The sequence below is a fragment of the Herpailurus yagouaroundi genome, unplaced genomic scaffold, assembly GCF_014898765.1.
Source record: "Herpailurus yagouaroundi ecotype Mexico unplaced genomic scaffold, PumYag 28, whole genome shotgun sequence".
Classification (NCBI taxonomy): domain Eukaryota; kingdom Metazoa; phylum Chordata; class Mammalia; order Carnivora; family Felidae; genus Herpailurus; species Herpailurus yagouaroundi.
In genome coordinates this window covers 122,511,629-122,536,151 of record NW_024412376.1, presented here as the reverse complement: position 1 = coordinate 122,536,151, position 24,523 = coordinate 122,511,629, and the positions used below count along the sequence as shown (strand labels likewise).

Genomic DNA, 24,523 nt, shown 5'->3' with positions numbered 1-24,523 from the left:
TGCCTTGGGCTCTGCTCCAACATTGCGGAGCCTGCTTGGGATTCTCTCTCTCCCTGTTTCTCTGCCTCTCCCCTGCTCATGCTCTCTCAAAATAAATAAAGAATAATTAGAATTTTTTGTATATTTAATTGAAGTTAGGCGTGTGTGTGTGTGTGTGTGTGTGTGTGTGTGTGTGTGTGTGTTCTGTTGATTAGATTAGCATGGTCCTAATTGTCTGAATATCTTTTTGTTTTTTGTTTTTTGGTAACTTTGTACTTCTGACCTTAACCAAGGAGAGTGCACATGAAACTACATAGATCATTAACACAAATCCTTCAACTGTTTGATGTAAACACAGAGCACACGAGATATGTGCATAGTCTTTATTTACTTGGGATATTTTAAGTCGCTTTGTCTTTTGCCTTAAGAAAGCAATTAAGTATAAAACTTGACATCTATGGAATGTGGATGTTGGCTTTGGAGAGTCCTCATATCAGTAAAGTGGGTTAATTTTAGCAGTTCCTAGAGCTGTTTCTACTCAAAATGTTAGTGTTGATTAAATTGGAATCATTAAAACTTTAATGGACAAAAATTACCCTTCTTCATGTTTTTTGGTTTCATTTTAGCCAAGATATTTGCTGAAGTTTGAACAAATTTACCTCTCCAAGCCTACCCATTGGGAAAGAGATGGTGCTCCTTCACCAATGATGCCAAACGAGGCCAGATTAAGAAATCTCACGTAAGAATTTTTCCAGTAGCTGATATTGAAATACCATTCAGAAAATGTAAATTTAACCAGTTGAGAGATATAGTAAACATCTTACTGTTACTTGTGATCTACTTTTGTTTTTAAAGGTATTCTGCTCCCCTTTATGTTGACATAACCAAAACTGTCATTAAAGAAGGTGAAGAACAACTTCAAACTCAGCATCAGAAAACTTTTATAGGAAAAATTCCAATTATGTTGCGTTCAACTTACTGCCTGTTGAATGGTTTAACAGATCGTGATCTTTGTGAGTTAAATGAATGCCCCTTGGATCCAGGTGGATATTTCATTATTAATGGGTCAGAAAAGGTATAGTAAGCATTATTTTAAGAAAATTATAAAATCATAATAAAGATTTAAATTATGAAAGTTGAAATTAAAAAGTAAGCTTGTATACAGAATAACCTGGAAGTTTAAGATGCAGATTTTTTATTCTTCTTTCTACTTCAAGGACCTGTGGGTTTTATGGTGTAACTTTTTTATTGTCCACAAAGGTTCTGATTGCTCAAGAAAAAATGGCAACAAACACAGTCTATGTGTTTGCCAAAAAGGATTCCAAATATGCCTACACAGGAGAGTGTAGATCATGTCTGGAGAATTCTTCCCGACCCACCAGTACTATTTGGGTTAGCATGCTGGCGAGAGGAGGACAGGTATGGACTGGAATATGATATTGTTTGGGTTTACTTCTTTTTGTCTTGTCTTATAATTTTTTTTAAGTTTGTTTATTTTGAGAGAGAGCATGAAGAGAAGAGGGGCAGAGAGGGGGCGGGGGGAGAATACCAAGCAGCTTCCATGCTGTCAGCACAGAGCCTGATACAGGACTTGATCTCATGAACTGTGAGATCATGACCTGAGTCGAGATCAAGAGTCGGATGCTTAACCAACTGAGCAACCCAGGCACCCCCTGTTTAGACTTACGGTTTATCAGGCTGCATTCTTAGAGCTTTTCTGGACTATATTGTCAGTGTTATGTGGTAGGTATTGTATTATTTACTTATTGCTGTGTGACAAATTCCTCCAATAGCAACATTTATCATCTCACGGATATGTAAGTAGAACCAAATGGCATTTGGAGATATGAGGGCTGAGGGTACAGGAAAAAGGGCAAGATGAAGATTTGCATATCATTTATTTTAAAGTTTATTGAGAGAGAGGGAGGCAGGAAGGGAAGGGGGAGGGGCAGAGAGAGAGAGGGAGAGCAAGAATCCCAGTGGGCTCCGTGCTGTCAGCAGTGAGCCCAATTCTTGACTCAAATCCATGAACCGAGAGACCATGACCTGAGCCAAAACCAAGAGTCGGATGCTTAACTGACTGAGCCACCCAGGTGCTCCTGGAAATCGTTTGTGAATTGTTACTGAACAGCCATAAGATGGGAGTTAAGGAAGGAGGCCTAAAGTAGGAGGAGAGAGATGACAGAAATTGTTATTAGAAGGACCATGATAATGTAGGGTTATGAGGCCAAGAGAAGAGAGAGCTTAATATTGAAGAAAAAAATATAGAATGGAGAGGTCAGTTGATGGTATGTCATTGTAGGTTAGTAATTTTTTGTATGTGTGTAGAATTAAAGAGAAATTGGAAAAAAGAAACTTGTGTGAAAGAAGCTATTTGTTAATTTTGAAATATTCAAGTGAGATACAGATCACCTCTGAATTTTTCATTCTCTGCTGTGTTTTTCCCCCATGTTTGTCTCTGTTTTTTTTTTTCCCTTTAGCCCTCATATCTTTCTTTCAGAGAGTTTTGTGTGTTTTTTTTAGTTTGTTTTTGTTTTTGTTTTCTATGGGGGGAGAGGGTGTGGGATCAGTGTTCATATTCTTTTGTATCCTGATGTAATTTCCAAATACAGTATTGGGTAATTCTGAGAGAATTTTGCCAGGCAGATAGTAGAGGATGGAAGTTTTTTCAGTTCTAAATGATCAACCTGTTCATAAAATTAGTAAACCTGTTCCAGTGGTTTTGGAAAGCATCCATGGGATGTTCCTTAGAGTATGAGAGGTATGCGTCTTTTGAAATATATACAATGAACATGTATATGAGTGGTTCTCATGGTGTTTTTATATGGCTGTGATCTCTTTGTATGATACTCTAATGATTTTTATTTTTTCAGGGTGCAAAAAAGAGTGCTATTGGTCAGCGCATTGTGGCAACGCTACCGTACATCAAGCAGGAAGTTCCCATCATTATTGTGTTCAGAGCATTAGGTTTTGTGTCTGACAGAGATATTTTAGAGCATATTATTTATGATTTTGAAGATCCAGAGATGATGGAAATGGTAATGTGAAAGCAAAATGTCTTTGTGGTGTTTTCTAAGAGGTTTGAAGTTACTGACTGTTGCTAATCTTAAAACAGTAGAAAGCTGCTCTGAAGAGTAATTTAGCTGTCAGAAATCCCATGCCATTTACTATTTAGCAAAAGCCTTCAGCCTGTCTTTCTTGACAATTCTGTGTAAAATAGTCATAAGAACTAGAGGCAGCCAACTAGAGGCAGCCAAAAGTTCACTGACAGCAGCAAGAGGAAACCATAGTAAGGAACATCAAAAAGCATACCAGCTTGGTGCAATTTAAAGAAGGAAAGTGAATAGTTGATACAACTTCTTTTTTAAAACTTTTTATTTTGAAATAATTTCAGATTTATAAAAAATTACAACTCGTGTATATTCTTCATCCAGATTCACTGGTTTACCTTTGCTACATTGTGACCTTTGCTACATTTGTTTTAGCATTCTCTATCTATATAAACACATTTTTTTTCTGGACCATTTGAGAGTAAGTTTTGGGCATCATTTCCCTTTACTCTGAAATACTTCAGTGTGTATTTCCTAAGAACCAGGACATTAATTATTCATAATACATTTACCAAATGTATATATTCATAATACATTTACCAAAATCAGAGCCTTTAACTTAGGTACAGTACTGTTAAGCCATAGATCTTATTCAGGTTTTTGCCACTTGTCCTGATAATGTCCTTAATGCTGGGGGGGGGGGGGGGGGGGGGTGGGAGTCCAGCCCAGGATGGTGCATTGCATGTCATTTTTAAGTGTCTTTAAGTCTCTTTAAATCTTTCCTTGTCTTTTTTCTCTAGTGTTCCATAATATTGAGATTTTTGGGGAGGAGGATAGGCCAGTTATTTTGTAGAATTTCCCTCCATTTGGGTTTTTCTGGTATTTCCTCATGATTAGATTCAATTTATGCTTTTTTGGCAGGAAAAATAATAGAAGTAATATTGTGTGCTTCCCAGGGCATTGCATCAGGAGTTTTGTGATGGAATTTTGTCCTGTTATTTATAAACTCTACAGTGATGTCTTAGGTTCCTCTACTGTAAAGTTACTAAATTTGTTGGAAGATTCTTTGAGTCTAGATAAAGAACCATTTCCTTGTCATTGTTTTTCATTGATGATTCTTGTTTCAGTAGTAGTTGATATACTTAAAGTTGTCCTGAATTGTCCGGAGTCTTTAAGACTATAGAGAAAAAAGGTTAAATGGAGGCTACATAAATGTTGGTCACATAGTGAGATGGTGGAGTGAGTACATATTAGTTTTTAGAACATCGATGCAGTTTCATGAGAAAAATGGATTCTGGCTAGATTTTACTTTAAGCTTTTATCAGTAGTCATATTAGTATAAAGTATAAAAGAAAAATACGTGATTTTATCCAAAAGCATCCCAAGTGATTCAGACTGTATTCAAACTAGAATTTTCTTAGTAAAGTGAAACAGCTGATATATACATATATATATATATATATATAATTTTTTTTTTTTTTTTTTTTTTGAAAATTACTCTTTGTTCCTTTAGCTCTTTTGAAGCTTAGGCCAATTTTTACAGTCTGTGAGTCTAGCATTTACTGTGCAAAGTGCTTTAATTCTTTATTCTGAAAATGATTGTTACTCCTTTTCCAAATCCAGATTAACCTTTTTTTTTTAATGTTTATTTTTGAAGGAAAGAGAGACAGAGCATGAGTGGGGGAGGGGCAGAGAGAGAGAGAGAGAGAGAGAGAGAGAGACAGACAGACAGACAGAATCCAAAGCAGGCTCCAGGCTCCGAGCTGTCAGCACAGAGCCTGATTCGGGGCTCGAACCCAGGAACTGTGAGATCATGACCCCAGCTGAAGTCGGTCACTTAACTGACTCAGCCACCCAGGCACCCCAAATCCAGATTAACCTTAACAATTTCAGAACAAGAATGACAATTTAAAAAGATCACTTTCATTTACCATACGCTGACTGCTTTATGTTACCTTTTTCTGATCTTTGGTTCCATGATTGGAATTTGGATGTTTAAACTTGAGGATCAGTGTTAAATAGACATAGGAAGTCAAAGGCAGGAAAGGCATTTCAGTATATGTGATAGGATTAAAGGGTATTTACAGTGGCCAGAGTTACTCAGTGTTACCCTTCATTCCTCATGCTCATTATTGTGTAAAATTGGAATTTTAGAATGTTAGAACTAGAGTGAAACCTAGAGATTATTTTATCTAGCCACTTTGTAGATGAGCAAACTGATTACATGGCTGCTCAGAGGCCACGGTTTACTTAATCGCAGGTATGAAATGTAGGTCTTTATAAAATATTCTCCTTTACAAAAAAAAACTGAGTGGTTTTATTTATAGGTTAATAACCTCTTAAACCAAGGCTGAAAATAGCCTGGCACTTTTATGCATTTGTAATTTAGTAAATTTTAATTTTGACTATTAAAAGTTCTCTAATTTGGTATAAGGTGTTTAGAAGGAATTTTTGTTTTGCCATTTGTTAAAATGTAAAAACCAAAAACACAGTACTCTTTATAATGGAATTATTTATATTTTTTAAGGAAGTAGAGTTGCCTGTGTTGATGAGATTTTGTCAAGAGATCTCTAGATCTTAAAAGTGTATTCAACTTACAAGATTTTGTGATTCCTTGGTTTTTCTTTTTTTAAAAAAAAATTTTTTTTTTCAACGTTTATTTATTTTTGGGACAGAGAGAGACAGAGCATGAACGGGGGAGGGGCAGAGAGAGAGGGAGACACAGAATCGGAAACAGGCTCCAGACTCTGAGCGATCAGCCCAGAGCCTGACGCGGGGCTCTAACTCCCGGACCGTGAGATCGTGACCTGGCTGAAGTCGGACGCTTAACCGACTGCGCCACCCAGGTGCCCCGTTTCCTTGGTTTTTCAAAAAATATTTGCATATTCTGTTAGTACATAGGGATATTTAACATGTTACAAAGTAAAGTTATAGTTGACTTAAGGTGAAAATGACTCTTATTTGAATTGTCTGATAGGTGAAACCTTCTCTCGATGAAGCTTTTGTCATCCAAGAACAGAATGTTGCACTGAATTTCATTGGCTCAAGAGGGGCAAAGCCTGGTGTCACCAAAGAGAAAAGAATTAAATATGCAAAAGAAGTCTTACAAAAAGAAATGCTCCCTCATGTCGGTGTCAGTGATTTTTGTGAGACCAAAAAAGCTTATTTCTTGGGGTACGTTAAATACCGTTTTAAGTTTTTTGCCAAGATAGTTTTTGTTGAAGTTAAAAATATCAAAGGGGTGCCTAGGTGGCTCAAAGAGCATTAAAAAAATGCCAGAATGGTGTTTTTAAATTTTTTAAAAAGCCAAAAACCATATGTTTTCTTTTTCACTTCTTTTTTTTAAAGGTACATGGTTCATCGGTTGCTTTTAGCAGCTTTGGGTAGAAGAGAATTAGATGACAGGGATCACTATGGAAACAAAAGATTGGATCTTGCTGGACCACTACTTGCATTCTTATTCAGAGGGTAAGGAATGAGAATGATAACAGTTACAAATAGAGAGATTTCACTTTAGATTTGTCATTGCACTAGTGGAAGTCCTAAACTGTCTTGGCATCTATATTGGGTATATATGAAGTTGGCTACATTCTGTTTGCCACTTGCCCAGATTTTGTTCTACTTCGTGTCTGTGAATTTCAGGTTTGTAAGGGCAGGTTATTACTTGTATACATTTTCTTTATTTCTCTGGTAGCTTTATAAGTCATTTGCTAAGTACTGATGATATTGGAATTTTTATTAGTCCTGCTTTTGCGTTTTATAAAAACCCAAAAGCTGGAGGGAAATCTGTCAAAATATTAGCAGCTGTTGTCTCACAGTATTGATGTAATATGATTTTTATTTTATTCTTCCTATGTTTTTGTATTTTCTATACTTCCTGTAATGAACATATAACACTTTTATATTCAGAAAAGTTATTTTTAAAAGCAAAATCTGTAAACAATATAAAAAAGATAATATTAGCACTATTTCTTTCTTCATGTTCTATTAGTGTGTTGTAGAATAGTGATTTGTCAGCCTACTGTTTCATCCTACTACGGAGTCTCTGACATTTTTCCCTAGTTGCTCACCTCATGTGTGTTTATGTACTGTGAGTACATTAGTGCTTTTTACATAAAAAGTCGTAATGCTTCCCTCCCCCTACCCGAACTACTTTTCACCCCCTGTGGGCAAAATTGTCCATATTGAGAATGCATGTTGATGACCTTTACATATTTAAAATACCATTTTATTTGGCAGTATGTTTAAGAATTTGCTTAAAGAGGTGCGGATCTATGCACAGAAGTTTATTGATCGAGGAAAGGATTTTAACTTGGAGTTGGCAATTAAAACAAGGATTATATCTGATGGCCTAAAATATTCGTTAGCTACTGGAAACTGGGGTGACCAAAAGAAAGCTCATCAAGCCAGAGCTGGAGTATCTCAGGTAAGGACATCGACTGTAACTACAGGTTTGATAGGAAAATGTTGTGAGACTAATAGATCCCTTCATTCATTACATGTAAATTATTTTACTTTTCTTTTTTCTTAGATGTAAAAGCACTGGAGGATATTGAATTATGAAAATGAAATTTTCCTTAAATTAGCTGTTAGCATTACTTAAGAGATTAAAGTTTTGGCTTGCAGCAAGGTAGTTAATAAGTTAGTGTACCTGCTAAGACATAAGATGGTCCATGTTAGTGAAATTTTTATATCTTAAAAGCTCCATATTAGAAGTTAACTAAAGTACAAAGTACAGTACCGTGTTGACCTGTGAACAGTGGGGGGTTAGGGACAGTAACTCTTGTGGGACTAATATCCTAGTGGTTGGAGGTGATCATATATAAAACATTTATGTGGATATGTTAGAACTGTATATCACATATATGCCATCCCTGCTATGAGGGGCACTTAAGTTATGGGATGAATGATATTATCTAGGGAAGGGATGGAGAATGGAGGGATAGGGAGAGTTCGAGAGTCAGTTGATTATAGGTTAAAATGTGACTTTGCCTCATTCTAGTATTTGCTAAAAATGCGGTAGCATGAGTTAACAGAAATGCCCAAACTACAAAGATTTGATATTGTTTTCTAGGTGTTAAACCGCCTGACATTTGCATCTACTCTTTCTCACCTGCGTCGTTTAAATTCTCCTATTGGTAGAGATGGCAAGCTAGCAAAACCAAGACAATTGCATAATACATTGTGGGGAATGGTGTGTCCTGCCGAGACCCCAGAGGTAATACATTAGAATTTACGTTCAGGACAAAAAGTCTACCGATAATTATGTAGGGTATATAATTACTTTTAGAAGTAAGTAATTTGTTGTGCGGTTTTAGAATTAATGTTTTATTTATGATTTTGTTCTTAGAGTAAATCCTGAAATCAAATTGAAGGAAAAATGTTTATGGAAAGGAATTTTGATAGGTATGTTAAATCCATATGAATAATACTTTGTTTATTCGTAGGGCCATGCTGTAGGACTTGTGAAGAATTTAGCCCTGATGGCTTATATTTCAGTTGGATCTCAGCCTTCTCCAATTCTTGAATTTTTAGAAGAATGGAGTATGGAAAATTTAGAAGAAATATCTCCTGCAGCTATTGCTGAGTGTGTATAGACATGATTTCTTCTTTGAAACTATTGTTAATCTTTGGTTATTGCTTAGTATAGAGTTACTAACTGCAAAATGCTTTTGGTTTCACATTTTAGTGCAACCAAGATTTTTGTTAATGGCTGCTGGGTTGGAATACATAAAGATCCTGAACAACTTATGAACACCCTGAGGAAGTTGCGGCGACAGATGGACATCATTGTGTCTGAAGTGAGCCTTTAATTAAGAGTAGATGATTCTACAGGATTTCTAAACAAGGCATAAGACTAGTGACAATTTTCTTTACATTGGCATTTCTTTAACTGCTTTCTCTTGAATTATAGAGTACATTGTCAGAAGTCTAGGTGATTCTTTTTTAAAGTTTATTTTGAGAGAGAGAGAGACAGACAGTGTGAGTGGTGGAGGGGCAGAGAGAGAGGGAGAGAGAATCCCAAACAGGTCCCACCCTGTCAGCACAGAGCCTGACGTGGGGCTCAAACCCACGGACTGTGAAACCATGACCCAAGCTGAAATCAAGAGTCGTATGCTTAACTGACTGAGCCACCCAGGTACCGCATAACTATGTTCTTTATTGAGAATTTCCCCCCAATTTTTGTTTTTTGGAGAGGGGCAGGTGGGGAGGGGCGGAGACAGGGAGTGAGAGAATCTTAAGCAGTGTGGAGCCCAATGAGAGGCTTGAGATCATGACCTGAGTCAAAATCGAGAGTTGCATGTTCTACTGACTGAGCCAGAAAGTGCCCTGCCTAAAATATCTTTTATAATTTCTGGGAATAGGGGCTCCTGGGTGGCTCAGTCGGTTAAGCATCCAACTTCTGCCCAGGTCATGGTCTCATGGTTCATGAGTTCGAGCCCTACATTGGACATGCTGCTGTCAGCATAGAGCCTGCCTTGGATCCTTTGTCCCCCTCTTTCTGTCCCTCCCCCACTGCACACTGTCTCTCAAAAATAAGTAGACATTAAAAAAAATAAAGTATGTTTTCTGGGAATATATTTTCTAGTGCTGCCCAGTAGAAATATCATGTGAGCTACCCATGGATGTAGTAGCCATGTTAAAAAATTAGAAAATGAAAATAATTTTAATAATATATTTTATTTGACCTGTTCTATCCAAAGTACTATAATTTCAACATCTAATTAGTAGTTATGAGAAATTTTGTATCCTTTATTTTTATGTGGTACTTTTTTTTATTGAAGGGTAGTTGATGTACAGTATTGCATTAGTTTCAGGTGTATAACATATTGATTTGACAGTTCTATACATTATGCTGTGCTCACCAGAAATGTAGCTACCATCTGTCATGTATAATAGCAATACATGTTATTATAATGCTATTGACTGTGTTCTCTGCACTGTACCACTTATTATCTGTTCATTCTATAACTGGAAGCTTGTACTTCCTACTACTCCCCTTTACCCTTTTTTGCCCATCCTCCCAACTCCTTCCTGTCTGGTAACCACTAGTTTGTTTTCTGTGTTTATGGGTCTGTTTCTGCTTTGTTTATGTGGTACTCTTTGAAATCCACTGTGTAATTTATACACATTGTACACTGCAGCGTCTCTCAGTTCAGAATGGCCATATTTCAAGTGCTTAATAATGACATGTGGCTAATGTCTGCTGTATCGGACAGGTAAATTATAAGCCATTTGTCTGATTAGGTAAGTGTCAGAAGGTGGGCTTGTTTCCGAGAAAGTATGATAGATGCAAAATGATAACGGCTGGTTACTGAAAGGTTGCAGAGTGAAGTCTGTAATTATCAGGGACAAAATAAATTGTATCTCTAGTGTTTGTGATGACACACATATATTTTCTTCATTTTGCTTTATCTTGCATGACAGTATTGCCAGATATTCAGCTTTAAAATTACCAAGGTTAAATAATTATTCTTTTTAAAGTTTTAAATTATACTTAGGTTTTTAGTATATCGAACAATGATAAACTAAGATTTGTCCATTTTTTTAAAAGGTTTATTTATTTTGAGAGAGCATGCACATGCATGCAAGCAGGTGAGGAGTAGAGAGAGGGGGAGAGAGGATCCCAAGCAGGCTTAGTGCTGACAGCGCAGAGCCCGATGTGGGGCTGGAACTCAGGAACCATGAGATCGTGACTTGAGCCAAAATTAGGAGTTGGATACTTAACCGACTGAGCCACCCAGCTGCTGCAAGATTTGTCCATTTAAAAAAAAAAAAAGATTTGTCCATTTTATTTGATAATCGTTTGCTCCAGAAATTTACTAGGAACTTTATTATATTTTTAGCTAAGTCTTAATGATACAGAGAAAAAGCTCATGAGACTGTTTTGTCTTTTTACATATAGGTTTCTATGATCAGAGATATTCGAGAGCGGGAGATTCGGATCTATACCGATGCAGGACGTATTTGTAGGCCACTTCTGATTGTAGAGAAACAAAAACTACTTCTAAAGAAGAGACATATTGATCAATTGAAAGAGAGAGAATATAACAACTACAGGTAAGAACATGCATGAGGAAAAAATTGAGATATAATTCGTATGCCATATAGTTCAGTGGTTTTTATTATATTCCTGATTGTGCAACTATCACCACTAATTCCAGAATATTTCGTTGCCCCAAAAAGGCACTTTGTACAGTCACGTTTGTTTTTCTTAATTTTTATTATCAAGTAAAGAACTTGTAGCGTTTTGTTAAAGCATTAAAGTCTTTGTGACATGTTGAAGTCTGATAAGAAATAACTTACATAATAGAAATTGTATAGCATGTAATAGGAATAATATGATAGCAAATAAATTTAATAAAAAGATGAATCTGCTTTAAAATTTATTTTTAAAAATATTTGAATGTATATTTTTTTGTAAAAAAAGTCAAACAATGTGTATAATAAAAATAGATAAAAGCCCCCGATCCATACTTTCCTCTTAAAAAGTAACCCATACCCATACACCCATGTATTAGAACAAACCAAGACAAACTAATAGTGATATAGGATCATACTTTGTGTGTGTTGTTTATAGTAACTTGCTTTTTTTCACTATTAACAGTAATATACCTATTTTGGAACTCTTTCTGTATCTGTACATGTAGATAAAAGAATACCCTTTTTTTGTTTGTTTGTTTATATTTTAGAGCAGGGCGGGGGGGGGGGGCTGGGGGAGGGGCGCGAGGAACAGAGGATCTGAAGCTGGCTCTGTGCTGGTAGTAGAGAGCCCACTGTGGGGCTCCAACTCAAACTGTGAGATCATGACTTGGGCCAAAGTCGGATGCTTAAGTAACTCAGCCACCACCTAGGTGCCCTGATATAGGAATGCTCTTCATTAAGCAGGAAGCTTAGTTAAAATACTTCAGTAGATAAGGAAATAAAGTGAATACTTCTTTTTCTTTTAAAGTTTATTTTATTTTTATTTTTTTAGAGAGAGTGTGAGCAGGGTAGAGGGGCAAAGGGAGAGAGAGAATGAATCCTAAGCAGGCTCCACACTTAGCACAGAGCCAGATGCAGGGTTTGATCCCATGACTCTGGGATCATGACCTGAGGTGAAATTGAGTTGGACACTCAACTGACTGAGCCAACCAGGCACTCCAAAGTGAATTCCTCTTTTTTAGTTGGCAGGATCTTGTGGCCAGTGGGGTAGTAGAATATATTGATACTCTGGAAGAAGAAACAGTGATGCTTGCAATGACTCCAGATGATTTACAGGAGAAAGAAGTAGCTTATTGTTCCACATATACACACTGCGAGATTCATCCATCGATGATTCTTGGTGTCTGTGCATCTATTATTCCCTTTCCTGATCATAACCAGGTTGGTAGCAGTTTTTTTAACTTCTGGTTTTTTGAGGTATTGGGGGAAGAAGAATAATACAATTTAGAGATTAATCTGTAGTTTTTTGTAAAGAAAAGTGTGTTGATGAAAAGGCTGTGAACTCATATGGAATCAGCATTTAATATGCTTTTTTTTGTTTGTTTCACTGTTAGCTATAATTATTCCAAATGGTTATGACTTCTCTTTCAGAAAAAAACATGACTTTTACCAGCCATATTTCTGATTTGTGTAGTACCCTGTAGAATCTGTTGCTTTAGAAGCATTAAATTTTCATTGATTCTGCTTTTCATTTCTACCTTTAGTCCCCTAGAAACACATACCAGTCTGCTATGGGTAAGCAGGCTATGGGAGTTTATATCACCAACTTCCATGTTCGTATGGATACACTGGCCCATGTTCTGTATTATCCTCAAAAACCACTTGTGACTACACGGTCTATGGAATATCTACGATTTAGAGAGCTGCCAGCAGGTATGTTCAGTTTTGTTTTTCAGTTTTTTTAAAATTTTTTTTATCAAAAAAAATTTTTTTAATGTCTATTTTTGAGAGAGAGTGAGAGAAAGTGCATGAGGGGGAGGATCAGGGGCAGAGGGGGGGATCAGTCACAGAATCTGAAGCAAGCTCCAGGCTCCGAGAGGTCAGCACAGAGCCTGACGTGGGCTGGGACTTATGAGTCGTATGAGATCATGACCTGAGCCGAAGTAGGATGTGTAACCTACTGAGCCACCTAGGCGCCACTATTCTTTACCTTTTAAGATCCCTGTCATGCTTAAGTACTTTGAGTGCTTGGGAGGGTGAATAAAATAACTTATGACACAACCTCTTTTATCTCAAAATTTATAATGTGGGAAACTTGAACACAAATAATAAAAGATAGATATGTGGAAAGTGTTACGATGAGGTACAGAATCCTTTGAAAGCACAGAGTGAAGGAAATGATTGATACCTGTTGGAAATCTGGAGCCAGTTTCATGGGGGAGGTTGCATTTTAGAGTAGCGTATAGTTTGACAAAAGGGTATTTGAGAGGTGGGTTGAGGAAGGGCTTAGATGCATGAATGTATGAGATACGGAACAGTTAGTAGTCATGGCACTTTAGTATAACTGAAGTGTAAATGTATGGGAGTGAACTTTGGTCTCATAGTGTAGAGAGCAGGTTGAATTTTGAGAATGAAGACCCATCCAGCCTTTTGGAACAAGGAGGTAATACAATTTGGGATTTATTTTGAGGGTTGGGGGTGGTGTGCCTGGGTGGCTCGGTTAAGCATCTGATTCTTGATCTCAGCTCAGGTCTTGATCTCAGGGTTGTGAGTTCAGACCCCACATTGGCTCCACCATGGGCATGGAGCTTACTTAAAAAAAAAAAATTTAGGAATATCATTCTGGCAGTTGATACAGATTACAATTAGATATGGTATTGGAAGAAGATAATTTAGAGGTTTTTGCAGTGGTCTGAGAATTGGTAAGGTCCTTAAGAAATGAAGAAGAGTAGGAGATGAGATGCCTAATGGAATACCCTTGATGGGACTTGGAAATATTATTGGACATATTGTTGGTGTTCGTGGCTTGGGTGATAAAGAAGAGAGGAGTACTATTAATAAGGTTGGAAGCCCATTAGAAGATGTTTTAGAGGTAAGATAGTAAGTTCAGTTTTCAGCATGTTGATTTTGAGTTGCTGCTATAACGTGTAAGAAAAGATTTTCCAACAGTGAGTCGCAAATATGATTTGAAAGAAGCTCAGATCTGGAGCTGTGAAGTTTTTTATGTATTAGTGGTAATTATAGATTATGATGAAATTGCTAAAGGGAAATTCGGAGTGAAAATAAAGTCAGAGACAGCTTTAGGCACCAGGAAAAGAATCAGAAGAGATTTGAGATGTAGCTGCTGCTAAAGAGAATCAGGAGTTAGCAGGAGATTTTTTGTTTTGAAGTTTATTAATTTATTTTGAGAGAATGTGAATAGGGTAGGGGCAGAGAGAGAGGGAGAGAGAGAATCCCAAGTAGGCTCCGGGCTGTGAGCGTGGAGCCTGACATGGGGCTCGATCCTATAAACTGTGAGATGATGACCTGAGCTGAAATCAAGAGTTGAGCTACTCAGGTGCCGCTGCAAGAGGAGCGTCCTAAGGAGACTGGACAGCCGGCAAAATGGTGCAGAGAAGTCTAAAGGGCAGAAGAGTGTTGAATATTAAAGGAGACAGCATAATTCTTTGGCATAATTGTTTTCTTACCTTATTATTAACAGGGTTTTGGCTTTAACTGTGGGTAACGTTATTTAGTGGAGTTTGCTTTGCAAGTAGTGGCCTTAAATTATTAACTATACTAGGGGTTTAGCATTTTGATAGCAAATTCTTACAGGTAAGAATGATTTATTTTCAAAGTCTTCCACAAGGGGTTACTCTTGTCTAGGAAAACAATCTGTTAGGTTGTCTGCAAGTATGCTCGTATCTTTGGGGTATGCTTGTAGTGTTGTGCTTTCTTCAACATTTACATGATGATTTCTTTATGGCTAGAGAAGAAAAATAGGTAAGGGATTGGAGTTGAAATGTTCTTTTGGTACTGGTATGAAGTGGTGAAGGCATGGGACTACAAGCCTTTCATTTTTTTTTGTTTTCTTTTAATGTTTATTTTTGAGAGAGAGACAGAGTATGAGCGGGGGAGGGGCAGAGAGAGAAACACAGAGTCCAAAGCAGGCTCCAGGTTCTGAGCTGTCAACACAGAGCCTGATGCAGGGCTTGAGCTCATGAAACACGAGAGCATGACCTAAGCTGAAGTCAGATGGCTAACCGACTGAGCCACCCAGGTGCCCCGGGACTACATGCCTTTCAATTCTGTTATTGCTTCATGCCTTAATCACATCTATTCTAAAAGCTAAATTTCGCCTGATCTCTCAAACTTGCCCATATGGATAAAGGCTGTAGGATGGAGGGAGCTGCCTCTTGGGCTCTAGTTGATACAGTGTATGTGGGTGATCCGGGGATTGTTACAGAGGCAGAATGTCTCACAAGGACCAAGACAGTTGAGAATCATAGACTATATCACCTGGAAAAAGAAAGGGGCATAGGTGGGCTCACCAAAATATGAGGACATGCTGAGGAAGTCTTGCCTATTTCATGTTTAACAGATGTCATATATGTCCTACTACTGGCTTCCTCTGTAGTAGGATCATATCACATCTCCCAAGATCCTGAGATTTCTGCAAATTCTCCAGTTTTCAAACCCTCCTCTGCCTTCAGGAACCTGCATCTTTATGTATTTTCCTTAGATTATGCTTCTTGATTATGTTTGAGACTTTGAATTCTTCCAGTTCTCCCAAAGAATCCACACAAAAGGATGGTGACCATGTGGGTGCTACTAAAGATTTCATAGGGGAATCATGTAGATTTCAGGAGGATTATTTGACTTTTCTGAAGACCTTGCCTGCTAATGGGGTTTTATCCACTGTCAACTTCCTTGACACTGCCCTTTCCTTGGAGAATTTCATACTCCTTTCGTCCCAAGCAGAACATTTTAGCTTTTTCTGCTCCAAATTTATTTTTTAATTTTTATTTATATATTTTTAAATGTTTATTATTTTTGAGAGAGAGAGACAAGACAGAGCATGCGCAGGGGAGGGGCAGAGAGAGGGAGACACAGAATCCGAAGCAGGCTCCAGGCTCTGAGCTGTCAGCACAGAGCCTAACACGGGGCTCAAACTCACGAACCTCAAACTCACGAACCGTGAGATCATGACCTTAGCCGGCCAAAATCAACAGATACTTAACTGACTGAGCCCCCCAGGCACCCCTGCTCCAAATTTAAATACACAAACCCGTCAAGGTTCTCAGAAGAACAAATACCTTCTTATTAGAATGATTCTTCTTCCTTAGAGAGCAAAGTTATATTTAGCACAAAGTGTTTAGTGTTAACTTTTAAAAAAATTTTATTTTTAATTTTATTTTTTTGTTTAAGTGTTTATTTATTTTTGAGAGAGAGAGAGAGAGTGGGAGACACAGAATCCAAAGCAGGCTCTAGGCTCTGAGCTGTCAGCACAGAGCCCTATTTGGGGCTCGAACTCACAAATTATGAGATCATGATCTGAGCCGAAGTTGGACACCCAAGTGACTCAGCCACCCAGATGCCCCTAAAATTTACTTATTTTTGAGAGAGTGCAAGACAGAGCACGAGGTGGGGGGGGGGGGGGCAGAGAGAGAGGGAGATTGAGAATCACAAGCAGGCTCTGCACCACCAGTACAAAGCCCAACATGGGGCTGGATCTCACAAACCGTGAAATTGTGTGACCTGAGCCAAAATCAACTTAGATGCTTAAGCAACTGAGCCACCTGGTGGCCCCAGTGTTAATCTTTTAAACAGGGCTTTATCTTAAAAAAAAATTTTTTTTTTTAATGTTTTATTTATCTTTGAGACAGAGACAGAGCATGAGCAGGGGAGGGGCAGAGAGAGAGAGGGAGACACAGAATCCGAAGCAGGCTCCAGGCTCTGAGCTGTCAGCACAGAGCCCAACACGGGGCTCGAACTCACAAAACGCAAGATCATGACCTTAGCCGACGTCAGATGCTTAACCAACTGAGCCACCCAGGTGCCCCAGGGCTTTATGTTTTAAACAGGGCTTGCAACCTCAGATTCCTACAGCATTAGGCAGGATTGGTGAGTAAGTAAGTTAAAGGTTTGCCTGTCCACTGGGGTTAGCCCGTAGCTTCAGCTGTGGCTGTGATGTATATAAGTGGACCCAGTGATGCCCGATCTGATATTTCAAAAAACGTTTGAAATCTAAGCTTTTGAATTTACTTTTCAAAGCGTTAGGAATGGATTCAAGTTAAACACAAAACTCCGGAATCTCCTACCTTGGGCCAGGCGTGTTTAAGATAGCCAGCAGAAAGCTTTCTGTGGCATAGAAGCCAGAGCTTTTAAGGGGCAAATGTTGTTATTAGGGAGGAGGGCCTGCCCTTTGCATGCATCTCTCTCTCTATAAATCTGTTTGTGCCTTCGGTTGGGAATTATTGGGAATGAGAGACTTGGAGGAGAGGAGTGTGTCTTCAGTGTCCCAGACCCAGACCAGTAGCACCACCACCTCTTACGCTGCATCCTCCTTGTTAAAACTGCACCCCTGGCTGTATGCATAAAGGAGTAAATGAATGGTGTGCCTTCTCATGAGGGGTGGGTTGCTTTTTGAAAGTTGAATTTAGCTTTAGGGAAGCAAATACAAACATTTGATTCAGAATTCAGATAACCAGAACATTGAGTTATCCAGATTTAGTTGCTTTGTATTCTGTAGTCATAGTCTTTTACTCCACATTTGAAATATTTAAATCAAGATATGTTAACTATAGCTTTAGAGTTGAATGTATTTTAATTTTTGGAAAATCTGATTCACATATATGTGCATTATGTTCATTGAAACTCCACCCACATTCAGCAGTCATTTCTTAGATTTCAGTCCTACTAGTTCATAGGGTGTTTTAAACTTTTGTCTTTTTAAGTACTTGTTATTTTCTTTACAGTCTAATCAAAAGTAGTTTGGGCAGCAGCAACTAAGAATAAGATTGTGGTGTGGAAGGTGGCCCCCCGTTTTTGTTAGTATAGGGAAAGTAGAATGGTACTAGGTTCAAACTGCAAATCAGGAGACAAGGAGCTGGGACTTGAGTCTGTTGTTTACTAACTTTGGGAGCATGGATAAGTCATTTAAATAGTTCTTTCTGATAATGATGAGAATAGTAGTACCTCATTTATGGCACAGGGTTGCTGTGAAAATTGTGAAACTTGGTTTAGGGAAGCACTTTGTAAATTAGTGCTTAATTTACAAAAAATTTATTTTTGAGAGAGAGTGTAAGTGGAGGAGGGGCAGAGAGAGGGAGACATAGAATCTGAAGCAGGCTCTAGGCTCTGGGCTGTCAGCACAGAGACTGACACAGGGCTTGAACCCACGAATGGAGAGATCATGACCTTAGCCGAAGTTTCACGCTTAACCGACTGAGCTACTCAGGCTTCCCAGGGATGCACTTTATAAATATGAGGTGACTTGTATGTGTAATCACCAATTATAAGATGGGTACATTGAGAATGACTACCTCTTTTTTTTTTTTTTTAATTTTTTAATGTTTATTTATTTTTGAGAGAGAGTGCAAGCAGGGGAGGAGCAGAGAGAGAGAGGGAGACGCAGAATCTGAAGCAGGCTCCAGGCTCTGAGCTATCAGCACAGAGCCTGATGTGGGGCTCGAACCCACAAACCGTGAGATCATGACCTGAGCCGAAGACAGACGCTTAACTGAATGAGACACCCAGGCGCCCATGACTACCCCTTTTTTAAAGTTTGTTTATTTTCAAAGAGCATGAGCAGGGGAGGGGCACAGAGAGGATTCTAAGGAGTGCTGTCAGCATGGAGCCCAACGTGGGGCTTGAAGCCATGAACTATGAGAGCATTATTTGAGCCGAAATCAAGAGTCTGATGCCTGACTGAGCCACCCAGATGCCCCAGGTTTTGCTTATTTTATTCATTAAGCCTTCAGAGTAGTTGCCTCATTTATTGCTATCCCAGGGGAAGTAGACTTTGACAGGTACTGCCGTGAAAAACATTTGTGGCAAATATGGTTACATAAAATTGCTTTAAAAGAAAGGGTCAGTGACTAGCCTCATCGCTTCCTTCCGTCCCATATCAAACTTGAGTTGGCAGAGGCAAGTCTGGTTTCAAAATGGTGGTAAAACCCCTGCCTGATCGCCTCCAGCCCCACTCTAGCCATCGCTACCAGGGGGAGGAAGGGCATGATCCACAGGAACCGGAGCAGTTGAGAAAACTTTATTGGTGGGTTGAGCTTTGATACTACATATGATGTTTAAGAGAACATTTTGAAAAAATGGGGCACACTTACAGATTATATGGTTTTGAGGGACTCTGAAACAAAACGTTCCAGGGGTTTTGGTTTTGTGACTTATTTGTTGAAGAGGTGGATGCAGCAATGTGTGCTTGACCACACAAGGTTGATGGGTGTGTAGTGGAATCAAAGAGAGCTGTTTTTACAGAGGATTCTGTAAAGCTTGGTGTATTAAAGAAAATACAGAAGAATAACATGAGAGACTACTTTGAAAAGTAAGATTGGCAAGATTGAAACCACGGAAGTTATGGAAGACGGGCAGAGTGGAAAAAAGGATTTGCTTTTGTAATTTTTGATGATCATGATACAGTTGATAAAATTGTTGTTCAGAAATACTACACTACTAATGGGCATAATTGTGAAGTGGTAAAGGCCCTTTCTAAACTAGAAATACAGTCTGCTGGATTGCAGAGAGGTTGTCGTGGAGGTGGATCTGGCAACTTTTTAGGTGGTGGGGGAAACTTTGGAGCTAGTGGTGGCTTTGGCCATGGTGGAAACTTTGGTGGAAGAAGAGGTTCTGGTGGTGGAGATGATGGCAGCAGAGTTAGTTATAAAAGAGGTGAGGGTGACAACTATGACAGTGGTCCTGGTTGTAGTTGTGGAGGAGGTTCTGGTGTTGGTGGACCAGGATATGGAAACCAAGGAGGTGGATGTTGTGGTGGTGGTGGTGTTGATGGTTACGATGAAAGGAAATTTCAGAGGTGGTAAATGTGGTGGTGGGAACTATAATGGTTTTGGAAATAGCAGTGGGCCACAGAAGTAAAATTATGGACCCACGAAACAGGGCAGTTTCAGTGGAATAAGCTTGGGCAATCCCTGTGGTGGTGGTTATGGATCTAGTGGTGGAAGTAAATGATGTGGTAGCAGAGAGTTATAAAAAAAAAAAAAACTCAGAAGAAAAGGGCTACAGTTCGTAGCAGGAGAGAGAGCAAGGAGTTACCAGGAAAGCTACAGGTTACTTTGAGATATTTGTCCCAAATGCATTAGAGGAACTGTAAATATCTGCCACAGAAGGATCAGTGATCCAGAGTGAGAAAAGTTACTACAGCTTAAACGGGAAACTTTTCATATTTAGGACTGTCCTAGCCACAATTTGCAAAAAGTGCAGCTATTGCTTAATGCAGGGTAGTGTCAATTAGATGTACATTCCCACCCCGACTCCCTCTATTTTTAAAGATTTTATTTTTAAGTAATCTCTACACCCATTGTGGGGCTCGAACTCATGACCCTGAGATCAAGAGTCGCATGCTCTACTGATTGAGCCAGCCAGGCATCCCTGGATGTACATTTCTGAGGTCTTTTATCTGTTGTAGCTTTGTCTTTTTTGTTGCTGTTGTTTTCTTTTTTTCTTTACGTCTGGTGTATTGCCCTATAAATTGTGGTAGTGGTACCAGGAATAAAAAATTAAGGAATTTTTTTAACTTTTCAAAAAAAAAATAAAAGGAATAATTTTTCTTTGTTTCCTATATGATACTTAAATGTATGCTTTTACATGCACTACAGGTATCAACTCCATTGTGGCGATTGCATCTTACACTGGATATAATCAAGAAGACTCTGTTATCATGAATCGTTCAGCTGTAGACAGAGGCTTTTTCAGGTCAGCTATTTACAACAGTTGTCAAAACATTAATATTTTAATCAAAAAAAGTTTTTTAAAAACAAGTTTGGCTTATGTATCCAAACTTTTTGGTGGTTTCGAAGATCAGGCTTGAAGAGATTTTGTCTGACTTGACAGCAGAGAAATTTTTCTGTTAAGATATTTAATCTTTTGCCTCAATTCACGATGCTTTGTGGATATTTGGCAGACACATACTGTTGTGTGGATGCCTATATATAGTGTGAAATCATTGCCTGACTCCAGAAAACAGGAGGCCTGGTTGATGGTCATGAGTGACTGAAGACACTATTTCTTGGTCTCAGGATTTTCAGATGTTAATATGTTGAGGCCCCCACCTCCCACACTGTTTTTTGGTAAGCAAAGACATCTTTGCATTTAGATAATACAGAAACGTCTAAAGAAATAAAAATAAACCTGTAATCTTAGGATCCATAAATAACTATTAAAATTATAGTGTGTTTTTTTCAATCTTTTTTTTTATCATGCTTCAGTTATTTTATTGGCAAATAATCTCAAATGCATGGCATATGAAGATTGGTTAAAAACTGGGAATTTAGAAGATGGATTTTTTTTCTGTTTAGTTTTAGAGGATAGCACTAGGATCAGAGGGTAGACGGTAGACATGATAGCCAAATATCATAAACTTCTGACTAGAAATATTGGAGCAGATCCTGTGTGACCATCTCTGAGGGACATTATGGAAGGGATTCTTATTTCAGATAGGAGGTTGGATTTAGTGACCTTTCTCACATATCATCCAGCCATGTTAAGATTATGGGTCAAATGCTACATGTGTGGCCCATGTAACAGCAGTTAGGACTTAACTTTGACCCTTAATACAGTTAACTCTTGTCCTAGATTCATGGTTTAAATTGTCTCCCAAATAACAAGTAAAAATTATTGGTATGTTCTAAGTCCTTTTATAAAAGGAAAGTAGAAATTACCTTTATAACCATGTGTTTTAGGTCTGTTTTCTATCGATCATATAAAGAACAGGAATCTAAAAAAGGATTTGATCAAGAAGAAGTTTTTGAGAAGCCAACCCGTGAAACATGCCAAGGTAAGTGATACTGATGTTTAAATTACGGAATTTTATTTATTTATTTTTAAAATTTTATTGTTTTTTTAATGTTTATTTATTTTTGAGAGAGGGAGAGATAGTGGGAGTGGGGGAAGGAACAGAGAGAGGGAGACACAGAATCCGAAGCAGGCTTCCGGGTCTGAGCTGTCAGCACAAAGCCCGGTGTGGGGCTTGAACTCACAAACTGTGAGATGATGACCTGAGCCAAAGTTGGACACTTAACTGACTGAGCCACCCAGGCGCCCCTAAATTATGGAATTTAAAGTTAGTTAACTTTACCATTGCTTTCCTGAATAATTTTTCTTCTCCCTCCCCCCAACCTCCCACCACATGAGAATATGTTTTCATGTTATTCTTAGAACTCTTATATAAGAAAATATGTGTGTTTGCTAAAAGTCTTTGCATGTAAGAGCTGGCTTGTTATAGTTCTTCCATCCTGGTAGATCCTGCATTGAAGAGGGTATTTAGGAGATTAGAGAGGTCATATAATTTCATATAATACGCTACAGCCCCGTTCTTACTTGTACTGTGAACTGTCCGTCAGTTTATGTGTTTGCATGGGAACTCCCTCTCCTCTCCACATTGTAGTGTGACTACATTTGTGTAATCACAATATTTGTGTACATTTAACAGACAAATGAGAGGACACCTAGCACTTTTTTTTTGTTTCTTCTAGAAAACAAACTTATTTTCTAGTTATTTTCACAGATACTTAAAAACTGTGTATGCAGTGGAATGGATGGGATGTCCCAGGGAAATGGGGCATCTCTGCCACAGTTTTGACTTCTAATGGTATTGTGTGAAGTAAAATGTGTTACATTTTTTAAATCATCTATTCCATTCCTGTGGGTGGTTCTGTGTAGTAATGAATTGATGTCCATCGAAGTTAAGATTTCCACAAGATGAAATTAAAAGTTTCTGTGGGAGGATGTTGTTAGAGGCATAGTCTTTTCTCCTTGATATTCCTTTTCATGTAAAAAAGAGATCAGAACATGGCAACACCCTTATCCAAAGTCACCCAGCAAATAGTCTGATTTTCCAGTGCTCAGTCCAGTGCTTTTTTTTTAAAAATTCATGGTGTTAAAGATTCCTGTGAATTTCCCTCTGACTTGGAAATGATTTATGTATTTGCTTTTTAATCTTTTAGAGGGATTATGTGACATTGTAAATACTTTTCTATATAGTAGTACCATTTCAGAAAATTCCTTGTCTGTTTCTTCATAGGTATGAGGCATGCCATTTATGACAAGCTGGATGATGATGGTTTGATAGCTCCTGGAGTCCGTGTGTCAGGAGATGATGTTATTATAGGCAAAACAGTCACCTTGCCTGAAAATGAAGATGAATTGGAGGGCACTAATCGACGCTATACCAAGAGAGATTGTAGCACATTTCTTAGAACTAGTGAGACGGGAATTGTGGATCAGGTTATGGTAACTCTCAATCAGGAAGGATATAAGTTTTGTAAAATAAGGGTGAGTATAGCTTTGTCATATTTGTATGTTTATGAAGAGCTGTTTATAAAAAGTAAACCAGTTTGAACTAACCTCTTTTTGTATGAATTCAGGTCCGCTCTGTTAGAATTCCACAGATTGGAGACAAATTTGCTAGTCGACATGGTCAAAAGGGTACTTGTGGTATTCAGTATAGACAAGAGGTGTGTGTCTTTTATCTCCCTCACCCCCACCCAAAGTTCTGTTTAACATTTTATTAAAATTTGCTTTAATTTAAAAGTACAAAGGTGATAAAGGCTTGACTTTTTAGTGTTGAATAAGTATATGAAGATACCATGTTGAGCACAATTGTGGACGTAGAAAACTTCAAGGGTGGGGGCCAGTTCTAGTTTTGTAGCTAAGAGAGTTAAGTTTGTCTCCTTTTAAAAATCCCTTTATAGGATATGCCTTTCACCTGTGAAGGTATCACCCCTGATATCATCATAAATCCCCATGCCATCCCCTCTCGTATGACTATTGGTCACTTGATTGAATGTCTTCAAGGGAAGGTAAGAGATTTTCTTTAAAAATATATACTCCAAACTAATGTTTCTTCCAAAATGATGATATGTGATTTCTGTCATATTTGAGTTTGGGGTTCTTTGTTGGAAAAAGCTAGTATGATACTCATTTTCCTGCTTTTAAATTGGTTACGATTTTTCCCCCCCTGGCAAAAATTTGTGAAGTTTTGGTTATGTCAGAATTTTTGTAAAATTTACTACATCCAGCCTCTACATACATACATGGTTATTCTTTAGACTGGTTCTTTTCTATAGATGAAGAGTTAATTCATTGGTGGTTAGTTCAGTATGCACTTAATAATTTTATAGCTATATTACTAGCTATAAAGTTTTCTAATTTTAAGTATCTTGTTAAGATGGAATGGCTAACCCTAACCCTAACCCTAACCCTAACCCTAACTCTAACTTGCGTGACTTGGTTTTAGGGCATTAAAATGTCATTTTCTTGGAGCCATAGGTGGGAGTCTCATTCTTTTTGTGTCTGGTCTCAGGGATAGCTTCCTTTTTTTTTTTTTTTTTTTTTTTTTT

General features: G+C 38.1%; 1 protein-coding gene across 2 annotated transcripts in view; it reads left to right on the top strand.

The window, feature by feature from the left end:
* Window positions 1-24,523, top strand: part of POLR2B (RNA polymerase II subunit B) — a 42,003-nt gene that overhangs the window by 12,326 nt on the left and 5,154 nt on the right. For both annotated transcript variants that reach the window (XM_040482761.1, XM_040482751.1), the window contains exons 5-22: window positions 606-718; window positions 835-1,054; window positions 1,240-1,398; window positions 2,853-3,017; window positions 6,007-6,203; window positions 6,378-6,497; window positions 7,269-7,455; window positions 8,104-8,247; window positions 8,477-8,616; window positions 8,719-8,830; window positions 10,936-11,090; window positions 12,197-12,395; window positions 12,719-12,887; window positions 20,783-20,879; window positions 21,866-21,960; window positions 23,206-23,456; window positions 23,549-23,638; window positions 23,876-23,983. In XM_040482761.1, the coding sequence (XP_040338695.1) occupies window positions 606-718; window positions 835-1,054; window positions 1,240-1,398; window positions 2,853-3,017; window positions 6,007-6,203; window positions 6,378-6,497; window positions 7,269-7,455; window positions 8,104-8,247; window positions 8,477-8,616; window positions 8,719-8,830; window positions 10,936-11,090; window positions 12,197-12,395; window positions 12,719-12,887; window positions 20,783-20,879; window positions 21,866-21,960; window positions 23,206-23,456; window positions 23,549-23,638; window positions 23,876-23,983 (2,721 nt within the window). The remainder of the gene's footprint in view (window positions 1-605; window positions 719-834; window positions 1,055-1,239; window positions 1,399-2,852; window positions 3,018-6,006; window positions 6,204-6,377; window positions 6,498-7,268; window positions 7,456-8,103; window positions 8,248-8,476; window positions 8,617-8,718; window positions 8,831-10,935; window positions 11,091-12,196; window positions 12,396-12,718; window positions 12,888-20,782; window positions 20,880-21,865; window positions 21,961-23,205; window positions 23,457-23,548; window positions 23,639-23,875; window positions 23,984-24,523) is intronic.